We start from the raw sequence: 18,109 nt of genomic DNA, 5'->3' as shown, positions 1-18,109 counted from the left end.
GTGATGCTCAAGAGTGGGGATGGGTATAACAACTCTAGAAACAAGCTAGTTCTTTACACTTGCTTTCCAAATGAAAAAAAATTACAAAAGCATTTGACTAATAGGAAACCTGTATATATTAAGAAAAATTTAGAATGTTCACAAAGTAGAAATTGCTCTTAGGAGTGACTAGACGTCACTACGACCCTCTGGCCAGAGCTCATGATGACAGAAGCTACTTATAATGCTGCTGTCAAAGGCCAGCACATGGAAAAAATGAGGATGTCCACTCGTGTGCCCTCACCAGAGGCTTTGTCATCAGAGCTGGGGAGAGCTGCGTTAACTGGGCCCTCGGCTTTGGAGGTGGCAGCCCAGCAGTTACCACAAGGATCCGACATCCCCGTTCCAGTCCTGGCCCTCCTGTCTCCTGGTCTTGGCTGGTATTGTCTCCCAGTCAGTAGACAAGCCATGATTTAGATACAAAAAAAACGTTGGTGTGGGTTTCAGCTTACTGGAAAACAGGGGTCACCATTCCCATTATAATTTTGTTGAAATGCCAGATTGTTCTATGGAATGTTTTTGGAGATTACACTAAGGTTAACTGCATCTTAGCTAGCTAGCAATCCCTCGCATCAGTGGTATGAAAGTACAGCAACTTTACTATACTTACAAGTTCATCATGTCCTGGGACAGCTCATCACTGAAGCTTATTTCCACAGTTGGTTTCACTTGGAACTGGCAATAGAGGAATTTTAATGAGTTAGACAGGGAAAGGACACCCACACAGGATTTTTCATTTTTTTTTTCCAAATAGGTTTTCAAAAATCTGGTATCTGGTATCTGGTATTTGGTTTCAGCACATTTTTTTTTATCGAGCCTACAGAAGCAAACAAAGCACTAGCACACCATCAGACTCTTCAATGAAAATGTATTTCACGGTAACACAAGGTACACATCGTGCAAATGAGGCATCACCGGGATCACAATGGTGCTGTGAGGTACAACAGATTGCAAGAAAACAGACATTTAGCAAAACAGGGCTATAAGAAAGATGGCAAGGCGTTTTTTGGAAAGTCAGACCATGCTATCATTTTCTATGTGCTTGTCATAAAAGGGATTTTCCCCCGATACTCGTCAAGATCTGTATTATTGGAGGCATGTATTTTATTTAGTATATACACATACACAGACGTACACAGTTTCCATACCTAATACAGTCTTACACTGTAGCTGGTTTTAAGAGCACATAACAAGATTACTTTGGAGACTTTTTTGTATCTCCTGGTTGCAAACCTCAGTCAGAATTATGGATCTTTCCAAACTCTTTATTGTACAAGACAAAAAAAAAGGTTTCAAAGAAGAAAAGGTTATTTTAATCTGAAAGTCACATTTCACCACAAGAAATGAAGAAAACACATTATTATATGGCACAAAACGTGTAAAGTATACATTCTACCGTCATTTGTCCCCCGCCCAGATGTTTTTATGTTCAAGCCTGTTAAAGTGACATATTAGGTCCAGTTCAGGGGCCCCTGTCTCAGAGCACTATGCTTTTCATTTGTACCTGGTTTTATTAGAGTTGAGTAAACAAACAAACAAAAGCCCCAAGACCCAAGAGAAAAACAACAGCTACAACATGAAAAGCAACCACCTGGGCAGGAGGTGCACGATTCATTCAGTCCAGAAGCCACTTGAGGGTCTGGAGTGACTACAGCTTGGAGGATTTCAGGTACAACATGAAAAGGTCCTTGGAGATTCAGATGCCCAAGTCTGGAGGAATATGCCTAATGGAGCAGACGGCCTTCCACGCTGTTCAATGGCTCCCTTACTCAGCCAGACTCACTCCACTAGCCGCCCAAGGAGCAATGGGGGGCAACACATTTTGCAGGTGGCTAAGTTTAATAATAAAACACGGCTTCTTGATAGTAACTTCCAACAAAGAAACCCCAGAGATGGGGGAAATGTTCCAGAATTTCTTCTCCTTCTAAACACAGACAGGGAGATATGCAACCCAAGTTTTCAGTATATGTTTAAGTAGAGTCTGGGTAAATGTCTAGAATATTTACAAGAAAAGACATCTAAATGTTTATATGCTCCAAGTCTGGGGATAAGAATGGTTCTAAGGTGACTTTCCAAGCCGAAATCACACGGGTTATTCAGAGGATCACTATGCTAATAAGAGTACAGGAAGTGCTTTATCAGCAGCTGAAGCTCATAAATAGAAATGTACCATGGAACTCTGCTAAAGCCCGACAAGGCCAACGTCTCAAGGATCTACTGAGAGTGGCCAGCGTTTGACATACTAAGTAGGAATACAGTTACATTTTGATTTAATAGTTTGGAATCCAGCGGTTAAGGACGACAGAAGCTTCTTCAGAGGGCCGGCAGCTCAGATTTGACTACCAGCAGCTTCATGGGTTCTCCAAACGCCACCTGTGGCAATTCAAAACCAAAATCAGGTGAAACCAATGGAGAGACAGTATTTTGCAAGTTGTAGCATCTATTCTCTCTCACTGAAATGATAGCAGTGTGGGACTTTCTACCTTCTTGGTAATTGCATTTTCCTTGGCTTATAGAGTCTCTCAACGGAAGTGCTGCAGCATTTTGTGTAGGACTATTCTTTTAGGGGGTCAAATTTTCTTTCGTGGGACTGTCCTAAAACCTGCAGGACGTTTTATGTCACAAATCCCAGTGCTGCCTCCAGCCACTGTGACAGCCACCCCCGACACCTTTCCAGACACATTTCCAGCAGGGGCGTTGCCACCTCTGGCTGAGAAGAATTTGATAACTAGAATTATATGACAGATGAAAACATACAAGCAGTATGAATACAATTATTTAGCCAAGACTTTTTTGGGACAAGGATTTTGCACTTCTTTTAGTTAGAAATGTAGGAAATAGATTTGAGAAGCCATGAACACTCTTCTAAGTTTTGTGGATTTTCTGGTCCTTAACTGATAGTGAGGTCAGTGAACCGAAGGGTGCAAGGTATGCTAATAACAAGAGAAATCTCTTACTAAGTATTAATCCATGTAACTGTCAGGGAAAGAGAATGCTCAGGTGAATTTTTTAAAGTGTCCAAGAAGGCAGCTGCTCTTCCAAACCAGGGATATGGTTTATTCTAAAAACTGCCTGTCATGCATTCCCTCTCATGTGTGAAAGGACCACAACCGCTTCCCCAAGGGCCAAGAGAAGCAAACTCCAAAATGCACTGTCTACAGCCAACAGCTGAGGTCAGGTAGAAATAAGTATGCGAGACACTGTGACCTCAGCCGTGTGGCCTCCCCAACCTGTTTCCTCATTTGAGAAATAGAAAGGTTGGACTAAATCATATCAGTTATTGAAGTTCTGTTATAGGAGTGGAATATCATAAAAAATAAGGTGACTGAGATAATGCTGAGAATAGAAAAATTTCAGTCTAAAATGGGAGGAGCAATTGGAATTAAGTTATGAAAGTATTTGATGACACATTCTAATTATGTTTTTCATCATTCAAAAATAAGCCCCGGGCTTCCCTGGTGGCACAGTGGTTGAGAGTCCGCCTGCCGATGCAGGGGACACGGGTTCGTGCCCCGGTCCGGGAGGATCCCACATGCCGCGGAGCGGCTGGGCCCGTGAGTCATGGCCGCTGAGCCTGCACGTCCAGAGCCTGTGCTCTGCGACGGGAGAGGCCACAGCAGTGAGAGGCCCGCGTACCGCCAAAAAAAAAAAAAAAAAAAAAAAAGCCCCAAACTGAAGTAAATCCAATGTGAGGTGAGTATAACTAAGTACACACAAATCCAGTGTTTCTAGAAGCACTTCGGCAAGAAAAAAAGGCCAAAGGCGGGGAATGCTTCAGGGCACAAACTTCAGTTCTTTCCCCCCTTACTCCTTCAGGTATGATCCAAGAACAGAGGAGTCAACAGGACAGCAAACCATTTAGCCCAACACTCACCAATGTATACAAGTGATTCTAGATAGGATGTGGGATGTCACTGAATAAAACCAGGGGGGAAATTCATTTTATTAACACTACTTTGCACCACTATTACAGCATTCTCTCAGTGTCTGTAAAAAGTTGCTACCTGAGACAGATGGCTGGCCAAACTTTTAGCCAGTGCTTCTACACGCACCCTACCCCCCGGCCCCGAACAGCAGGGGTGGGCATGCTGGGGTGGCGCAGAAAGCTCTCAGATGAGGATTCACTTGAAATCCATCTCAGTTCTTGTACATACCATGAGTCCACATTTGTTTGCTTTTTGTAAAAATAAAACTGACTAGGAGGCTGAGTGACGTTTATCTCATCTTCACAAACCCCAGCTGGAGAGTTACAGATTTAGACTATCATCAAAAGACTGTACCTTTCATTAAAGAGATGTTGTATTTGTCAACAGAAGGTGTTCAGAGTATTTTCTTGGCCAGGACTGTTAAATCCTTCGATCAGGTTTTTGTTACAGTCATCCAGGCTGAGATTTTCACTGGATCTCTTGGGGAAAATGGGGGGGCCAGTGAAATCTAAGAGATCTTGAAGTGCTCGGGCATTACCAGTTCCATTTTGGTCCAGAGATACCCCAGGAATCATTTCACTCACTGGTGAAAATTCTGGGATAGAGATAAGCTCTTCTTTTGAAACAGGACTGGAGGGGGAGAGGGAGAGAGGGAGGGAGAGAGAGAGATGGAGAGATAGACAAACTATTAATTCTATTTGTCATATTTTGTTATACTACTCTTCTTTTCTAGAGAAGACGGATTTAGAGCCAAAGCTTGTGTGTAACACATCATAAAAGATACAAGTTAGTTTAAGGCTGAGACACTGACAGAAGGGAAACGGATTTGAGACGGGAGGGAAGGGGGCAGGGCACAACCTTTAAAACAATGACATAGCCTTTGAGGATACAAAAACTGGTTAGAACCGATCAGACCCAAGATGGTGGAAGATTCGACTTCCCTTAGACCCTGAGCCTCATTATACCCTCATTATAATGCATTAGCATATGCTAAAGGACAACCCACAGGCGCCATGAGAGTTCCGAGGCTGACCATAAAAGGCCAAAAAGTAGGCAGTGGCCCAATTCCTGGAAATCCCCGCCCCCTCTCCAAAAGAGTTGGAATAATCCTCACACTTGTTAGCGAATGAAATTACCCAGCCCATAAAAACCAACCACGCCATATTTCAGGGTCACTCTCGCCTTTTGAGACTGACCGTATTCTGTCTATGGAACGTGCATCTCCCAGGGCCTCTCACCTTCTGAGATGGCCTGCGCTCTGTCTCTGGAGTGTGTATCTCCCTAAATAAACTGGCTTTCCCACTTACTTCTTGGGGCAGAGCCCCCTTGTCTGCACACTTGTATCCCTCACAAGCATTCTATATTAATAAATCTACTTCTTGCCTATCACTTTGCCTCTCGCTGAATTCCTCCTGCGCTGAGACATAAAGAACCTGAGCTTCATTAAGTCCTGAGACCAGGTGTGCGATTTCAATTAAAAGACAGTGGGTTTGAGTCCCAGCCTGTGGGTTCAAGTCCCATCTGAGGTGTGTGGTTTCAGATTGAGCAGGGCTGTGAAGGCCAAGGTCACGCTGCCCATGGGAAGAAAGTAAAAACCCGCAGGCACCAGCGCACTGCTACAGAGAAGCCAAGCACTTCCGAAACCCTTAAAATGGGAAACGCAAACAGAGCCAATGCCAGAAGCTGAAAGTGAGCTGAACGGCGGTGGGGGCTGTCTAATCACCACGGGGTGCCTTGGTGCAGCCTCTCTCTAGCAGCACCGCCTCTGGGGAGCAGCTTTCCCTCCCCAGACCTCACTTTCCTCCGCTGCAAAATGCAATCAACAAGCCTTTCTCCCCCCAGGCGACCACGTGGGGAAGACTTTGCCGGAGCCACCTGGAGGCCGTGCTCAGGCCCGGAACCTCGTTAGCAAAGGACCCCCGCCACCCACCCGGCCACCTGCAGAGCCGATCTCTGCCACAGCACCCTCGCTAAAGTGAGACTTCCACTCCCCCGCCCCCCCTCCCCACCACGGGCCTTGTCTCTCTCTCTCTCCTCTCCCTAGAGGTGGAAGGAGGAAGGAGGAACCAGAGGCCTAGCTCAGATAAGTGGTGGGCCGGGATCTGAGGTCCCCTCACCAGGAGTCTCTCTGAACAGCCAGAGTAGGGCTGCTGTCAGGATTGTCTGGTTTTTTTTTCTTCCTCCGTAAGAGCTTAGAGAAGAATCTAGAAAAACAAGTTGAACTGCAGAAGCTCAGATGATCTGTCTCCCTCACACTGAGCCTAGTTAAGGGGCAGCAGCTGACCTGACGCCACTTCTGGTGGCCCGGAGCCTGGGCAAACTGCTTCATTAGTGGGAACACCCGCCCCATCTCCGCCTTGCCCACCTCCATTCCCAGGGTTTGAACAGCTGGTCAGAGCAGGCGGAGGACAGAATGGCGCCACAAGCTTAGGCGCTGCCCCCAGGAGTCACCATTCTCCAATGCAGAGGTGGCCACACCAAGAACGCAGTGCACACACAAAGCTCCTTCACTTCCTTGAACCATGGCCAGTGCCAGGTCTCGTCCCGCCCCCCCACCCAGAGGCAGAAAGAATAAGCACAACTGCCTCGACACGGCGGCGGGAGGTATTGTGTTATCCTTTAAGATGCCCCAGCAGTTCCCTGCCCCCCCGGGGGCAGAGTGGCACCACTTACAGGAAGTCTGCCATGACGGTGGCGGGTGGTGGCAAGGCCTGACGAGGCCGTACTCTCAGGCTGCGCAGGACTCGCTCTCCTGGTGACAGGGCGGCTGGACCCTGGGTTTTCCCATATCTGGCTCAAGGCCAGGGTGCACGAGCTGGGATATTTACAGTCAGTGTGCCCTGGGAAAGGCTCTGCTCCCCACCTGCCTCCCCCCAGACTGAGGCTGAGTATTCACAGGCAAGGAGATAAGTGTAGGCTCCGGCAGGCTGGAGCTCTGGCAGAGCTTGTACAAAATACTGGCATTCCCTCCTGTCACAGAGAGGACCCCCAGCCCAACTGCCCTGCACTGCATTGTTCCAGCGCCTCTGCCCCAACCCCGGGCTAACTGAGCCCTCCTTTGGTCCAGGATTAATTTGCCAGGCAATGTTACCCACAAACATATACCAGTTAAGAATTCCTTAAGTTGTTAGGATCTGAAAGCAAATTAGTTCCTTTATCAAGTTTCCAATGACAAGTTTACTTAAACATGAGACACTGGACACAGTGAGTGCGCCCTTTTGGTGGCCCACCCAGATCCCCTTTGCCTGTGGTTGCACCCACCCCCCAGCTGCTGTGGGCTCACAGCTGCTGCCCCTCCTCTGGACAACTGCCTTTGGCTGATGGGAGCATCCCCACCCTGGGTGCTCCACAGTCGATGGCTGACAAACACAGTGCCATGAAGGCCGCCTCCCTTACCGCAGTCAGAGCGCTCTCTGGTGGAAATCCATCCTCCAGAGTTCCACTGGGACCAGCTGAGACCAGATCCTTGCTTAGTGACTCCCCCTGCCCAATCCTGCTTCCCTCCCTTCCCTTTCTCCTGAGAACTCTCTTCTGATAAATCCCATGCCCTAGAATCCCTGTCCCAGGCTCTGTTTCTAGGGAACTCAACCCAAAACATGGATATTAATTTACCACTGTTAGCTTTCCTGAATGGCAACCGTATCTACTATAGGTGTGTAGAAAGATTTGGGTGTGGAAAAGATGAAGAAATCAACTAAGAGGTGGTAGAGGTATCTGGGGAAGAGATGAGGCTCAAATGCAAAAGCAGTGGACCTACCTCACATCCATAGACTGAACTTCTTCGGTTGAATCATCCAGACTGTTTGATTTCCCATCAAGGGCGTCCAGGTGAACAAGTCCCCCAACTGGTTTAAGTCCATTAGTGAAAACATCTTGGGGGAAAGTCTCTGGGGCAGCACGTTCCACACCATTAACTTCCTGGCAGGTGTTCAAGCCATTGATTTCTGATGGAGAACACAAAGTCATTCTGTCAGTCATAAAATATCCCAAACGATGAAATAACAGGGGAAATATCTATAGAGGCAATGAATCCTCTACTTTACCAACAATGCAATACCTTTTGTAAAAAGAACCCCATGTAGTCACCTTCCCACCGGGAAGAGATGACAAATGACATCATCAGTGTCTGTGCTGGGCTCATGACCCACCCGGGAGGCTTGGTGTCATATGCTGTACAGGTCCCCGGACTCGAGCCACAAGGCTAAAGAGAAATGTGAAGAGTGACTCTGAGATGGGTATGCGTTTTCTGACTTTGGCTGCCACGAAATAGTCCAACCTGAGGAGCTTTAAGTACATGATAGAAAAGAGCTGGACTATCTAGAACTCTGGAAGGCAGAAGAAACTGCCGTAGAACAACAGAGTCAGTTCTTAATAGAACCTGACCAGCAATTAAGCTTCCCGGAAAGCAGCCCGGCCAGCAGATGGCCTGGCTCCGGCACTGGGATTATTAGAGTAACAGAGGAACCCGCCGGTTTCCAAGTGGACCTGACAGACCTGTGCTGGAGATGGAAACTCCACAAGGGAGGGGAAAGTGCACAGGCCCCTTCCACTAATAAAGCTCTTAGGACCCGTGGGTGCTAGTCTCCCACAGGAAGCGCCATGAGCCCTCACCTCCTGAAAGGAAGAACCTAAGAACCAGACCTCACGCTCACCTATTTTGTTGGGGACAACTGGTTTTGTCTTATTTTCCACACACACAGCAGGCTGAAGCTCCACTTTCGGGTCTTCTTTCTGAAAACAAATAGAGGGAAGGTTGGCTTTATGTAGAAAGGTAAGTGCTTTTGAAAAGTATCAGAGGATATTTGGAACCATGCTGGGCCAACTGTCTGCTCCACGGTAATTCTTTGAATTTTCTGAGGTTATTACAAATCAGCTATGTTTCCCTTATCAATATGCCACCATTCTCTTTTTTGATCTGTGGACTATAATGCTTCTCCCTGCATCCCTACCCCCATTTCCCTGAGGACATTTTTTGTTATCACCCCATCTCTGAAATCCCTCTCTTAGACTCCTCTTTCCTTTCAGGGACCTACAGCCTCCTTAATCTAGCCAGGAACAAAGCAAGGAAGAGCCTATTTTTTTCTGGTTAATCCTCTCTGAGACCTACAATGTCACTGTATATATTCCACCATTCTGTTCTTCTCAGAACATGAATTATGAACATGGTACTCTGAATGCCTACCTTCACTTCCAGAGACACATCACTCTTCCTTGTTCTCTTCATAATTTCATCTATTCTCTGGGAACCAAAAAGAAGCAGGTACATATACAAGTAAGCCGGGTCTATATGCAATTTCACATTCCTCACAAAATTTGTGAAAAAGAAACATCAGCAGAGGATAATGTGTATAGAAAGGTTTTTCCATTGATTTTGCAGACATACACCTCTGCCATACGAACACGGTCAAATGCTTAAGGAGTGAACCAGTTAAGTATCTAGAATCAACAATTTATATCCCATCTTTCTCCTTCCTCTCCTTAAGTTACCTAGAAAGCAACACATCACTACCTGCCATTCAAGAGGACCACCCTAAAGAAAGCCAAGCTGAGGTGCAGAAGGGGAGGCCACAGATTGGACACCATGAGAATGGACCTTCATAATCAGCCTCCTTAAACCCTTTACCCGTAATTAAATGGCCTAAACACCCCAATTAAAAGACAAAAACTGTCAAACCGGATTAAAATAACAAATCCTGACCATATGCTGTTTATAAGAGGCACATTTATAAGGACACATAGGTTCAAAGTGAAAAAATTTATCATGCAGGTGCTAATCACAAAAAGGCTGACAAAGTAGACTTTAAGAAATATTACTAGAGATAAAGAAGGACGTTTCAGGGCTTCCCTGGTGGCGCAGTGGTTGAGAGTCCACCTGCCGATGCAGGGGACATGGGTTCGTGCCCCGGTCCGGGATGATCCCACGTGCCGCAGAGCGGCTGGGCCCGTGAGCCATGGCCGCTGAGCCTGCGCGTCAGGAGCCTGTGCTCCGCAACGGGAGAGGCCACAACAGTGAGAGGCCCGCGTACCGCAAAAAAAAAAAAAAAAAAAGAAGGACGTTTCATAATGATAAAAGGGTAATTCAATGGGAAAATTTAATAATTTGAAATATAAATCCACCTAACAGTAGAGCTTCAAATTATGTATATAAAAACAAAAATGTATAGAACTGGAAGGAGTAGTGGAGAAATCCATAATCACAGATGGAGCTTTCAATACCCCTCTCTCAGTAAATGAAAGAACAAGATGACAGAAAACTAATAAAGACACAACAGTATGATCAATGAAATCAACCTAAATAACAATTCTAAGAGCACCGTACCCAACAACTGCAGAACATAACTGGACTCACTTCCTGTCCCTGCCTCACCCTAAGTACTCCTGATCCCTTAGCCCTTACCTTCTTCCTCTCCAGTCGCTCCTGTTCAATCTGCAGCATGATCTGCTCTCTTTCTAGACGCATCTGTTTAGCTGCCTCCTGGGCCTTTGCTTCTGCTGCTTCCTTCTGGTAGAAACATGTAAAAGAAGGGATAGGCTTTACTAAGCTGAAGAAAACGCTAGTTAATTCCCTGGGGTTTGCACCTATATTCCTCCACCTCATCATCGACCGAAAAGTGGGTGCTGCTCGAATATTCAATGTGGATTTACACAGCCTGCTCTACGACACAGCAGACATGGTTGGGTCTCACTCATATGACCTCGGTCCACCATGCAAATCACCTGCAGACATTCTGCGTACAAGGTCAAGGTCTTTCTGTGTCTGAGGGTAGTCTCTGGCCATAAGTATGCATGTGGCTAGAAATTTCAGGAAGTTAATTTCCCCTCAGTGACCTGCAACCATAAGGGGCAGGACTTGGAAGACAACCTAGTTTCCTCACCACTCAAGGGGATAATCCTAAGGCATGGTCCACAGTCTCTCAGAGAGTTCCATAGTGAGCAAGTTCCAGCTGCCCACAGTAACCCACTCACCAATGTGCTTTCCTCTCACTCCCCTACCAGCTTCCTGCGATCATCTCCCAAATAAACTACTGGCACCCAAGTTCTCATCCAGGGTCTGCCTTTGGGGGAACCCAAACGGACGTACAGCAAATACTACCAACTTCACTTCTGTTGCCCAAAGTAACTCATATTTATTAACTAGCCCAGTTAAAGAAAAACTTCAAGTAAACATTATGCGTCATCCAAATTTAACTAATTTTACCTAATACTAACTAAGGCCATTAAGGAAAGTCTATATAAGGATTTGCACAGTACCTGCTTTTCAATCATGGCCTTTTCCTGCTTTTCTTTTTCTTGCTTTTCCTTTTCTTGCTCTTCTTTCAACAGCAGCTCCTCCTTGGCCCTCCGCTTGGCCTCCTCTGCCGCCTTCCTTTTCTCTTCTTCCTCCTGCCGCTTCTTTTCCTCTTCCTGCTTACGGGCTGCTTCTTCTAGGCGAAGTCTTTCCCCCTCTGCCTTTCTTTGCAATTCCTCTCTCTCCAGCCTTTTGAGAACATAAATGATGTTAGAAGACAACGACGACGTGCCCAAAAGGTAAACTACCAAGAGCTATGTGCCAACAGTAGAGCATAACACTTGCCACTGTCACAGACACATGCATATGAGTTAGCATCCACTTAAGAAAATGACTCACATCCTTCTCAGAAAGCCACTCCAGTCCATAACGTTACCAAAAAAAATAATAAGCAAAGTGGACTTTAAATTCTGTGATACCCAGAGTAATAATGTACTGATTTGTGAATAGACTGTAACGAAGACACAGATGTTCCCTAGCCAATTTACAAATGACCACAGGCCCATCATTCTTTTTTTTTTTTTTTTTTTTTTTTTTTTGCGGTACGCGGGCCTCTCACTGCTGTGGCCTCTCCCGTTGCGGAGCACAGGCTCCGGACGCGCAGGCTCAGCGGCCATGGCTCACGGGCCCAGCCGCCCCGCGGCATGTGGGATCTTCCCGGACCGGGGCACGAACCCGTGTGCCCTGCATCGGCAGGCGGACTCCCAACCACTGCGCCACCAGGGAAGCCCCCATCATTCTTATTGAATGAGAATTCCTTAAAAACTGAGTAGGATAAATATTTAAAACCAACTTAAATGCGCTACCAAATGTAAAATAGGTAGTTAGTGGGAAGCAGCTGCATAGCACAGGGAGATCAGCTCAGTGCTTTGTGACCACCTAGAGGGGTGGGATAGGGGCGGTGGGAGGGAGACGCAAGAGGGAGGGGATAAGGGGATCTATGTATACGGTATAGCTGATTCACTTTGTTATACAGCAGAAACTAACACACCATTGTAAAACAATTATACTCCAATAAAGATGTTAAAAAAAAAAACAACTTAAGCTAGAAAAAAAAAAGAAAAAAAACCTCGAAGTGTCTCAGTGACTCTCACATCTGTGCCAGTCAGCAATTTGAGAGCAGTGACTAGGAGCTCAAAAAGTTCACTTTGGTTTTAATTAGTATGTGACTTCTGAAGCAGCAAATGGAAGAAAATGCTCAACAGAAACTTGACATTTAAGGAATTAAAGCATCTATTTTCCATTTATCTTGGCATTCTTTAAAAAAATTTTAGCTTTTATTCTTTGCTAAATGAAAATTAAATGGCATTTAGACATTTTTCATCCACAGATGAATGGTCAGCGATGTAACGATAAAGAGCTCAAGCAGTGAGGGAAAACTCTGTAAAGTCTAAGTGCTTGTTTTTACATTTCTAACGTTCTTCCTGCTCACGTGTGTCACTTTCCTCTTCTATGAAAAAATGTGGATAACTATACTCATTTTGCAGCGAGTTACTGACTGGCAATGTGCCACATGGGCAAGACCAAGACTGCATTCTGATTGTGCCACTTGCTGTGTGACCCTTCCTTGGAAAGTCACTCAACATTTCTGATGCCCATTTAAAAAAAATGGGAATAGCTATATTACTGGCTCCTCGACATCACTGTGGGAATTAAATGAGATAATGGGAAGCACTTAGCACAATGCCTGGTCCTGGGCAGATTCTCAAATGCTAGTGTGTTTTACAATTTAAAATGAACGCTCTCTTCAATTCCCAGTGTCCTTTTAAGCGCATCTGTAAATGTGTATGTTTTTCAGAAATTATCTTTATTTGGAAGCAGGTACCACTGACTTACTGGGGCGCTGGTATATTGTTATAAATGATCAAGACTTAAAAAGAACATCCTTCCACCCTAACGGTTGGCTTTAGGAATCACGGAGGCAATTAGCCTATGTGCTACCAAAGAAATATTTTAAAAGGTAAAAAAATACACAAAGACATTAGCCTAAAACTACAATGGGACATGACAATGTATTCTATGTTCACAGAGGGTGCAGTGCCTAAAAGCTGGAACAACTGAAATTACTAACAAATATTCTGGAGAACTTTGGAGAAGAGCATTATGGGGCCTAGTCAGAAAGAAACTCACCAGTTCTTAGATTCCTCAATGAAAGACTAGGATGCCCAACACAGGATTGTAAAAACCGGATGTGTCAATAACAAAACTTCTCCCAAGGTTAATCAGAGCACTGTTTTAGTATTTCTCTCTCTTTTAAGGAGCCAGTTGTGACTGTCTCAGAGAAGTTAATACACAAAGGATACGTATATAAATTAACCCACAAGCTACTTCATCCTTAGGATCTGAAAAGCCACTCGGTTTCTTCCGTTTTACCAGGAGGACTTCAGAGGTGCCCGATGCATAGCTATGCAGTAACACATCCTCTTAGCCCCTAGGTCTCCATAATCCAAGTCATCACCCACAACATAAATTCCTCCCCACAGGCCCATAAGCCCCTACAGACAAAATTCCCTCCATTTAACCACACTCTGCTTCCCCCAAAGTAGCTAAAAACTGGCTTTCCCTGTGTGAAACCAAGTCTCTCAAAATCCTCTCCAAGAATAAACACTCTTTCTCTCCCTGCTTAACGAACCAGAGAGGACATGGCAGTGTCATTTCCCCAGCGCCCCTCTGCTGCAGGCAGCCCGACCCCACTGCCCTTACCGTCATTACCGGCTCCCTCCGGAGCTCACCAGACCCACGTGTACTTCTGTCACCCCCGCCCGTCCTTGCTCCTGCCACCCACCCCAAACCTACCCCCCTTCCTCACCAGATAGAAAGTACCAGAAAACTGTGCACTGTAGTCATCATTCAGTGGATACATCCCTCATCCCCGTTCCCGGCCACCGGTGAGGGTCTTCTGTGTAACGACCCCCATCTCTCAAGCTCCAGACGCCGGCCCCCTCTCGTCCCACCCTCTCACATTTGCACCATGTCCCTGACACATGTTCAGTCTCGACTCATTCAATCTCCGGATGAGTATGTGGGTTTCACTTTCTCCCTTCCTTACGTGCTTAAAAGTTTTCATTTAAAAAAGCTTAACCTTCAATGTTCTAACCTTCCCCTTCTTTGATCTGCCCTCACCCGTCCCTCGCCGCCTTCTCTCCTGACCGGCCCCGGGCAGCTCTGTGCCGTCCCTGCATCCGCTCCCTCTTCTCTCAGGGCGCCCAGGCTGCCCAGCCACTGAGCATCTGTGGGATGGCATGGGGGCCACTCTGGGCCCTCCTGGGTTGTCAACAGTGGTTGAAGTAAGGCCCAGACAAGGCTGACTGGTCATCTTTCCCTGGACCTCAGCCGCCACGCCAGCCATCCATCCTCACCTCCCAGACCCCCAGGGGAACAGTCCAAACCTCCACTTTTCCACCGTCTTCCACATCCTCTTTAGTCGATGGCATCATCAACCACTTTCCAGAGAAGACCGGGGCCACCTGATCTGGGCTTCCTAAACTTCACTCCTCTACAGCATTCCTGCTCAGAAGATGCCCCCTTTTTTCTGCTTAGATGAAAAGGATTATAAATGCCACCAACCACACTATTAATTCCACACACAGACCCGCACCCGAGTTCCTTCCACCGTCCCCCTCTCTTCCTTCCATCGCTTTGTCCTTCTACACGGACCTTCCCACGGCCTGCAAAACACTCAGGCCTCAGGGATCCCAAACAACTCTCCTCTGTCCCCTCTCCCCTGTATTCTGCTGATGCTCAGGGCCTCTGCCATCTCACCTCTGTCAAGCTGCTTCTGTCTCCACCCCTCTCCATGATTTCCCCCCAAACCTCCATTCGTGTCCTAAACCCCAAGACCAACGGCCTTTCCTCAGCCTCGACACGTCTCGCAGGTGCAAGCGGCATTCGACTTCCCTCCTGTGAGGGCCTGGCTCTCCCTTCCTGACTCGGCCGCCACCCCCCGCGCCAGACGGGCCCTGCCTGCCCAGCTCTTACCCCGACAGTCCACCACCCAGAGGCTCAACCGACGAGCTGCCAGGGCTGAGCGGCACCAGGACCTCTGCCGGAAGGGCCGGGCCCAGGCCAACTCTCGCACAGACACTGAGCTGCAGCCCGGCTATGTGACCCTGCTGATGGAGGGTGCCTAACTCAACTATCTTTCCACTTGGGCCCACAGCAGCTATCTTAACTTCTTAACATGACTCATTTTGGAATCCCAGTAAGATCTCTTTGCTTCTAGTTTCTGCCAGTGCCTTCCCTGGGGCGGACCCAGGGTCTAGGGTTTCTTGCTCCAAGAATCCTGATTTCTATCTTGGGCCATCCACGAGCCCAGGCACTGTGCCCTGTTCTGCATGCTTCCAGGAGAGCCCCAGGGTCACTGCTAGCGGGGACTGGACCAGCGTTTGCTCTTCTTCCGGGCCCAGCTGTCTGGGCACCTTGTCAGCCCTTCTGCTCTGAGCAGTCTCATCCCTGACTCGGATGGCGTTTTCCTCACCAGTTTGTCACAGTAATTGGCTTTCCACGGTTTGGCTCAAGTATCTTTATTTTCCCTATATTCTCTCATCTGGCAACTACATTTGTGTGGCTTCAACCACTGACTCTTAAGCACAAAACAGGAGCGAGGATGATCTTATCCCAAGAGGTGTCCGCTGTGTTCCAGGCCCTGGTTGTGTGGTACTGTACTTTCTCACCTCCCACGTGGTGCTAGCAAAGCTTCATATTCTGGCAAGAGAGAGGAAAACTGATTTTGGGTCAAGGGTATTGCTCTCATTTTTACCTAGGCCCCAGGCTTCAATTCCATTTCTAATCACCTGGATATCTTGCAGGCACCTTAAACTTAGTTTATCTACAATCAAATGGCTTGTTTTTACCCTCTAAAATCAATTCCTTCTGTCCTTCCTTTATCTGTCATTGGGTGTACCATTCTCCTATGCTTAGAATCAAACCTTGGCGTCGACTCTGAATGGGCCCATTTCTGTTGAACCCGCCTTCACTCCTCCAGCTCGAGCTCCACCACACTGCGCTGCCTTCTCTTAACCCACGATTGCAATGGCTTCTCATTTGGGCCTCTTCCTACTTCTCTACCTTTCCTGTATGTTCACTGAGCGCCAGCACCAGTGATCCAAAGACTGTACCCCGGCCAAGGTGCTTAGTTGGGGGAAGTAGGCCTGTGAACAAATGAGGAGGCTCTGTGATCAGCCGACCAGCCGGGCTGGGCGGGCGAAGAGGGGGAGAGGTCTGTTCTCTCCCAGGGGCAGGGCTGGAAAGGCTTGCAGACAGGGAGCAGTGCTTGACCCGAGTCGGACAATGGAAAATGTGTCTGCTGACAAGGAGCTCAAGGCCACGGGAGGCAGCGTGAAAGCAGATGAGGAGGTGTGGACCTGCAGGACACAGGGGTGCTCAGGCCGTGGCAGGCCTCCTGTGGGCAGGGGAGTCACCGGCTTGTTAAAGGACAGGAGCAGGACAATGACACTTATTTGAGAACAGGCACTGGGGACACAGCGTGGACAGTGGATGAGCTCCGCGAGACCTAGAGCGGGGAGCTCAGTGCGGATGCCACAGACACAGTCCAGGTCAGAGACCACAGGGGCCAGAGCTCAGGAGGGGAGAAGGGGCTGGAGGGGAAGGGAGATGAGAGAGATGCTAGAGGCGGCCGAGACAGACCTGACAGGGGACGGGACACTGACGAGGAAGGAGAGGGGAAGTTGAGAGCTGGCTCGGACACATCTGATCTGGTTGCCTGGAGACATGGAGGACTGAGCTTGTGAAAGGAAAAGCAAGTCTGCGAGAAAGACAGTAAGGTCTGCTTTGGAAATGCTCAATTTGAGATGTGTGTGGGACACACTTAAAGGAAAGCATAAAGCAGTTGGTAATACTGCCTGCAGGTTCTAGACCAGTGCTAGCCAACAGACCTTTCTGTGATGAGGGAAACGTTCTAGAGATTTGTGTAGTCCGATATGGTAGCCACTAGCCACGTAGCTACTGAGCACTTGAAATGTGGCCATACGGCTGGGGAACTGAATTGGACTTGATCTTAGTGTATTTCCATTTCGGTGGCCACCTGGGACTAGAGGCGGTGGTACTGGACAGCACAGGCTCAGGAGGCATCAGTACCCATGCGTGATTTAATGCCTCCCTTGTACCAGAAAGTATTGAAGGTTTACAGAGCAAGATGAAATTGGCTTCAGAAATAGATGGTAAAACAAGGCAAAGAAAAGATGAGGGTAGAAAGGGAGATGAGAGCAGAGTTGGGTTAGCACCCCAAATGCTGAGCATGAGGACGCTGTGTGAAATGCGAGCCCCAAACTTTTGAAGCCAGAGGAAGCTGGCAGCGCATTGGGGGCGCGGGCCAGGCAGGAGGGCGCAGCGCTGCTCGGGAAGGGCTTGTCAGGTGAAGCTGGCCAAGGACTGAGGGCTGGGAGCCCAGGTGATGCGTGAGGGGCTGAGCGGGAGACAGAGGAGACTGAGAAGGAGAGGCAAGAGAAGCAAGGGCAAGCGCGACACGGTCAAAGCCAACCAAGAAATGGATTAGGAGTCCAGCAATTAGGAGGAATGGTGAGTGTGAGGTCTGCAGACTGAGTGTGAGTAGAGGAAATAGAGACAGGCAGCACAGTCAATTCTTTGAGGAGCTGCGCTGTGAAGGAAACAGGAGAGGGTGCTGGCTGGAAGGCAGAGAGCTGCACCTTCCTTAGCACAAGCTACAGGCACGCGACTCACCTGCTCAGGGCCCGCACATCCCAAGCCCTGTCACTGAGGTCCTGCGACTCATCCTCCTCTCCTGGGACCTCCCTTCACACATCCTGCGGCCCACCTAACCCAGCCCAAGCACACCACTCAGTAAAAAGACCTGCTGCTGTTAACCAAAAGGTTGGAG

The 18,109-nt window shown here is 47.8% G+C and overlaps 1 protein-coding gene across 13 annotated transcripts in view; it reads right to left on the bottom strand.

Annotated features, from left to right (window-relative positions):
• Positions 1-890: 890 nt before the first annotated feature.
• Positions 891-18,109, bottom strand: part of MAP7D2 (MAP7 domain containing 2) — a 106,865-nt gene continuing 89,646 nt past the window's right edge. For 12 of the 13 annotated variants that reach the window (XM_067723422.1, XM_067723420.1, XM_067723421.1 and 9 more), the window contains 7 exons: positions 11,217-11,442; positions 10,363-10,467; positions 9,148-9,204; positions 8,618-8,696; positions 7,723-7,909; positions 4,320-4,595; positions 891-2,412 (listed from right to left, as the gene is read on the bottom strand). In XM_067723422.1, the coding sequence (XP_067579523.1) occupies positions 4,346-4,595; positions 7,723-7,909; positions 8,618-8,696; positions 9,148-9,204; positions 10,363-10,467; positions 11,217-11,442 (904 nt within the window). In that variant the 3' untranslated portion in view covers positions 891-2,412; positions 4,320-4,345. The remainder of the gene's footprint in view (positions 2,413-4,319; positions 4,596-7,722; positions 7,910-8,617; positions 8,697-9,147; positions 9,205-10,362; positions 10,468-11,216; positions 11,443-18,109) is intronic. The other variant, XM_067723430.1, reaches the window with a different exon arrangement.

Source organism: Pseudorca crassidens, chromosome X (genome assembly GCF_039906515.1).
Source record: "Pseudorca crassidens isolate mPseCra1 chromosome X, mPseCra1.hap1, whole genome shotgun sequence".
In the NCBI taxonomy this organism is placed as follows: Eukaryota; Metazoa; Chordata; class Mammalia; order Artiodactyla; family Delphinidae; genus Pseudorca; species Pseudorca crassidens.
The sequence above is the reverse complement of the archived record's forward strand: the minus strand, read 5'-3'. Positions and strand labels throughout refer to the sequence as shown.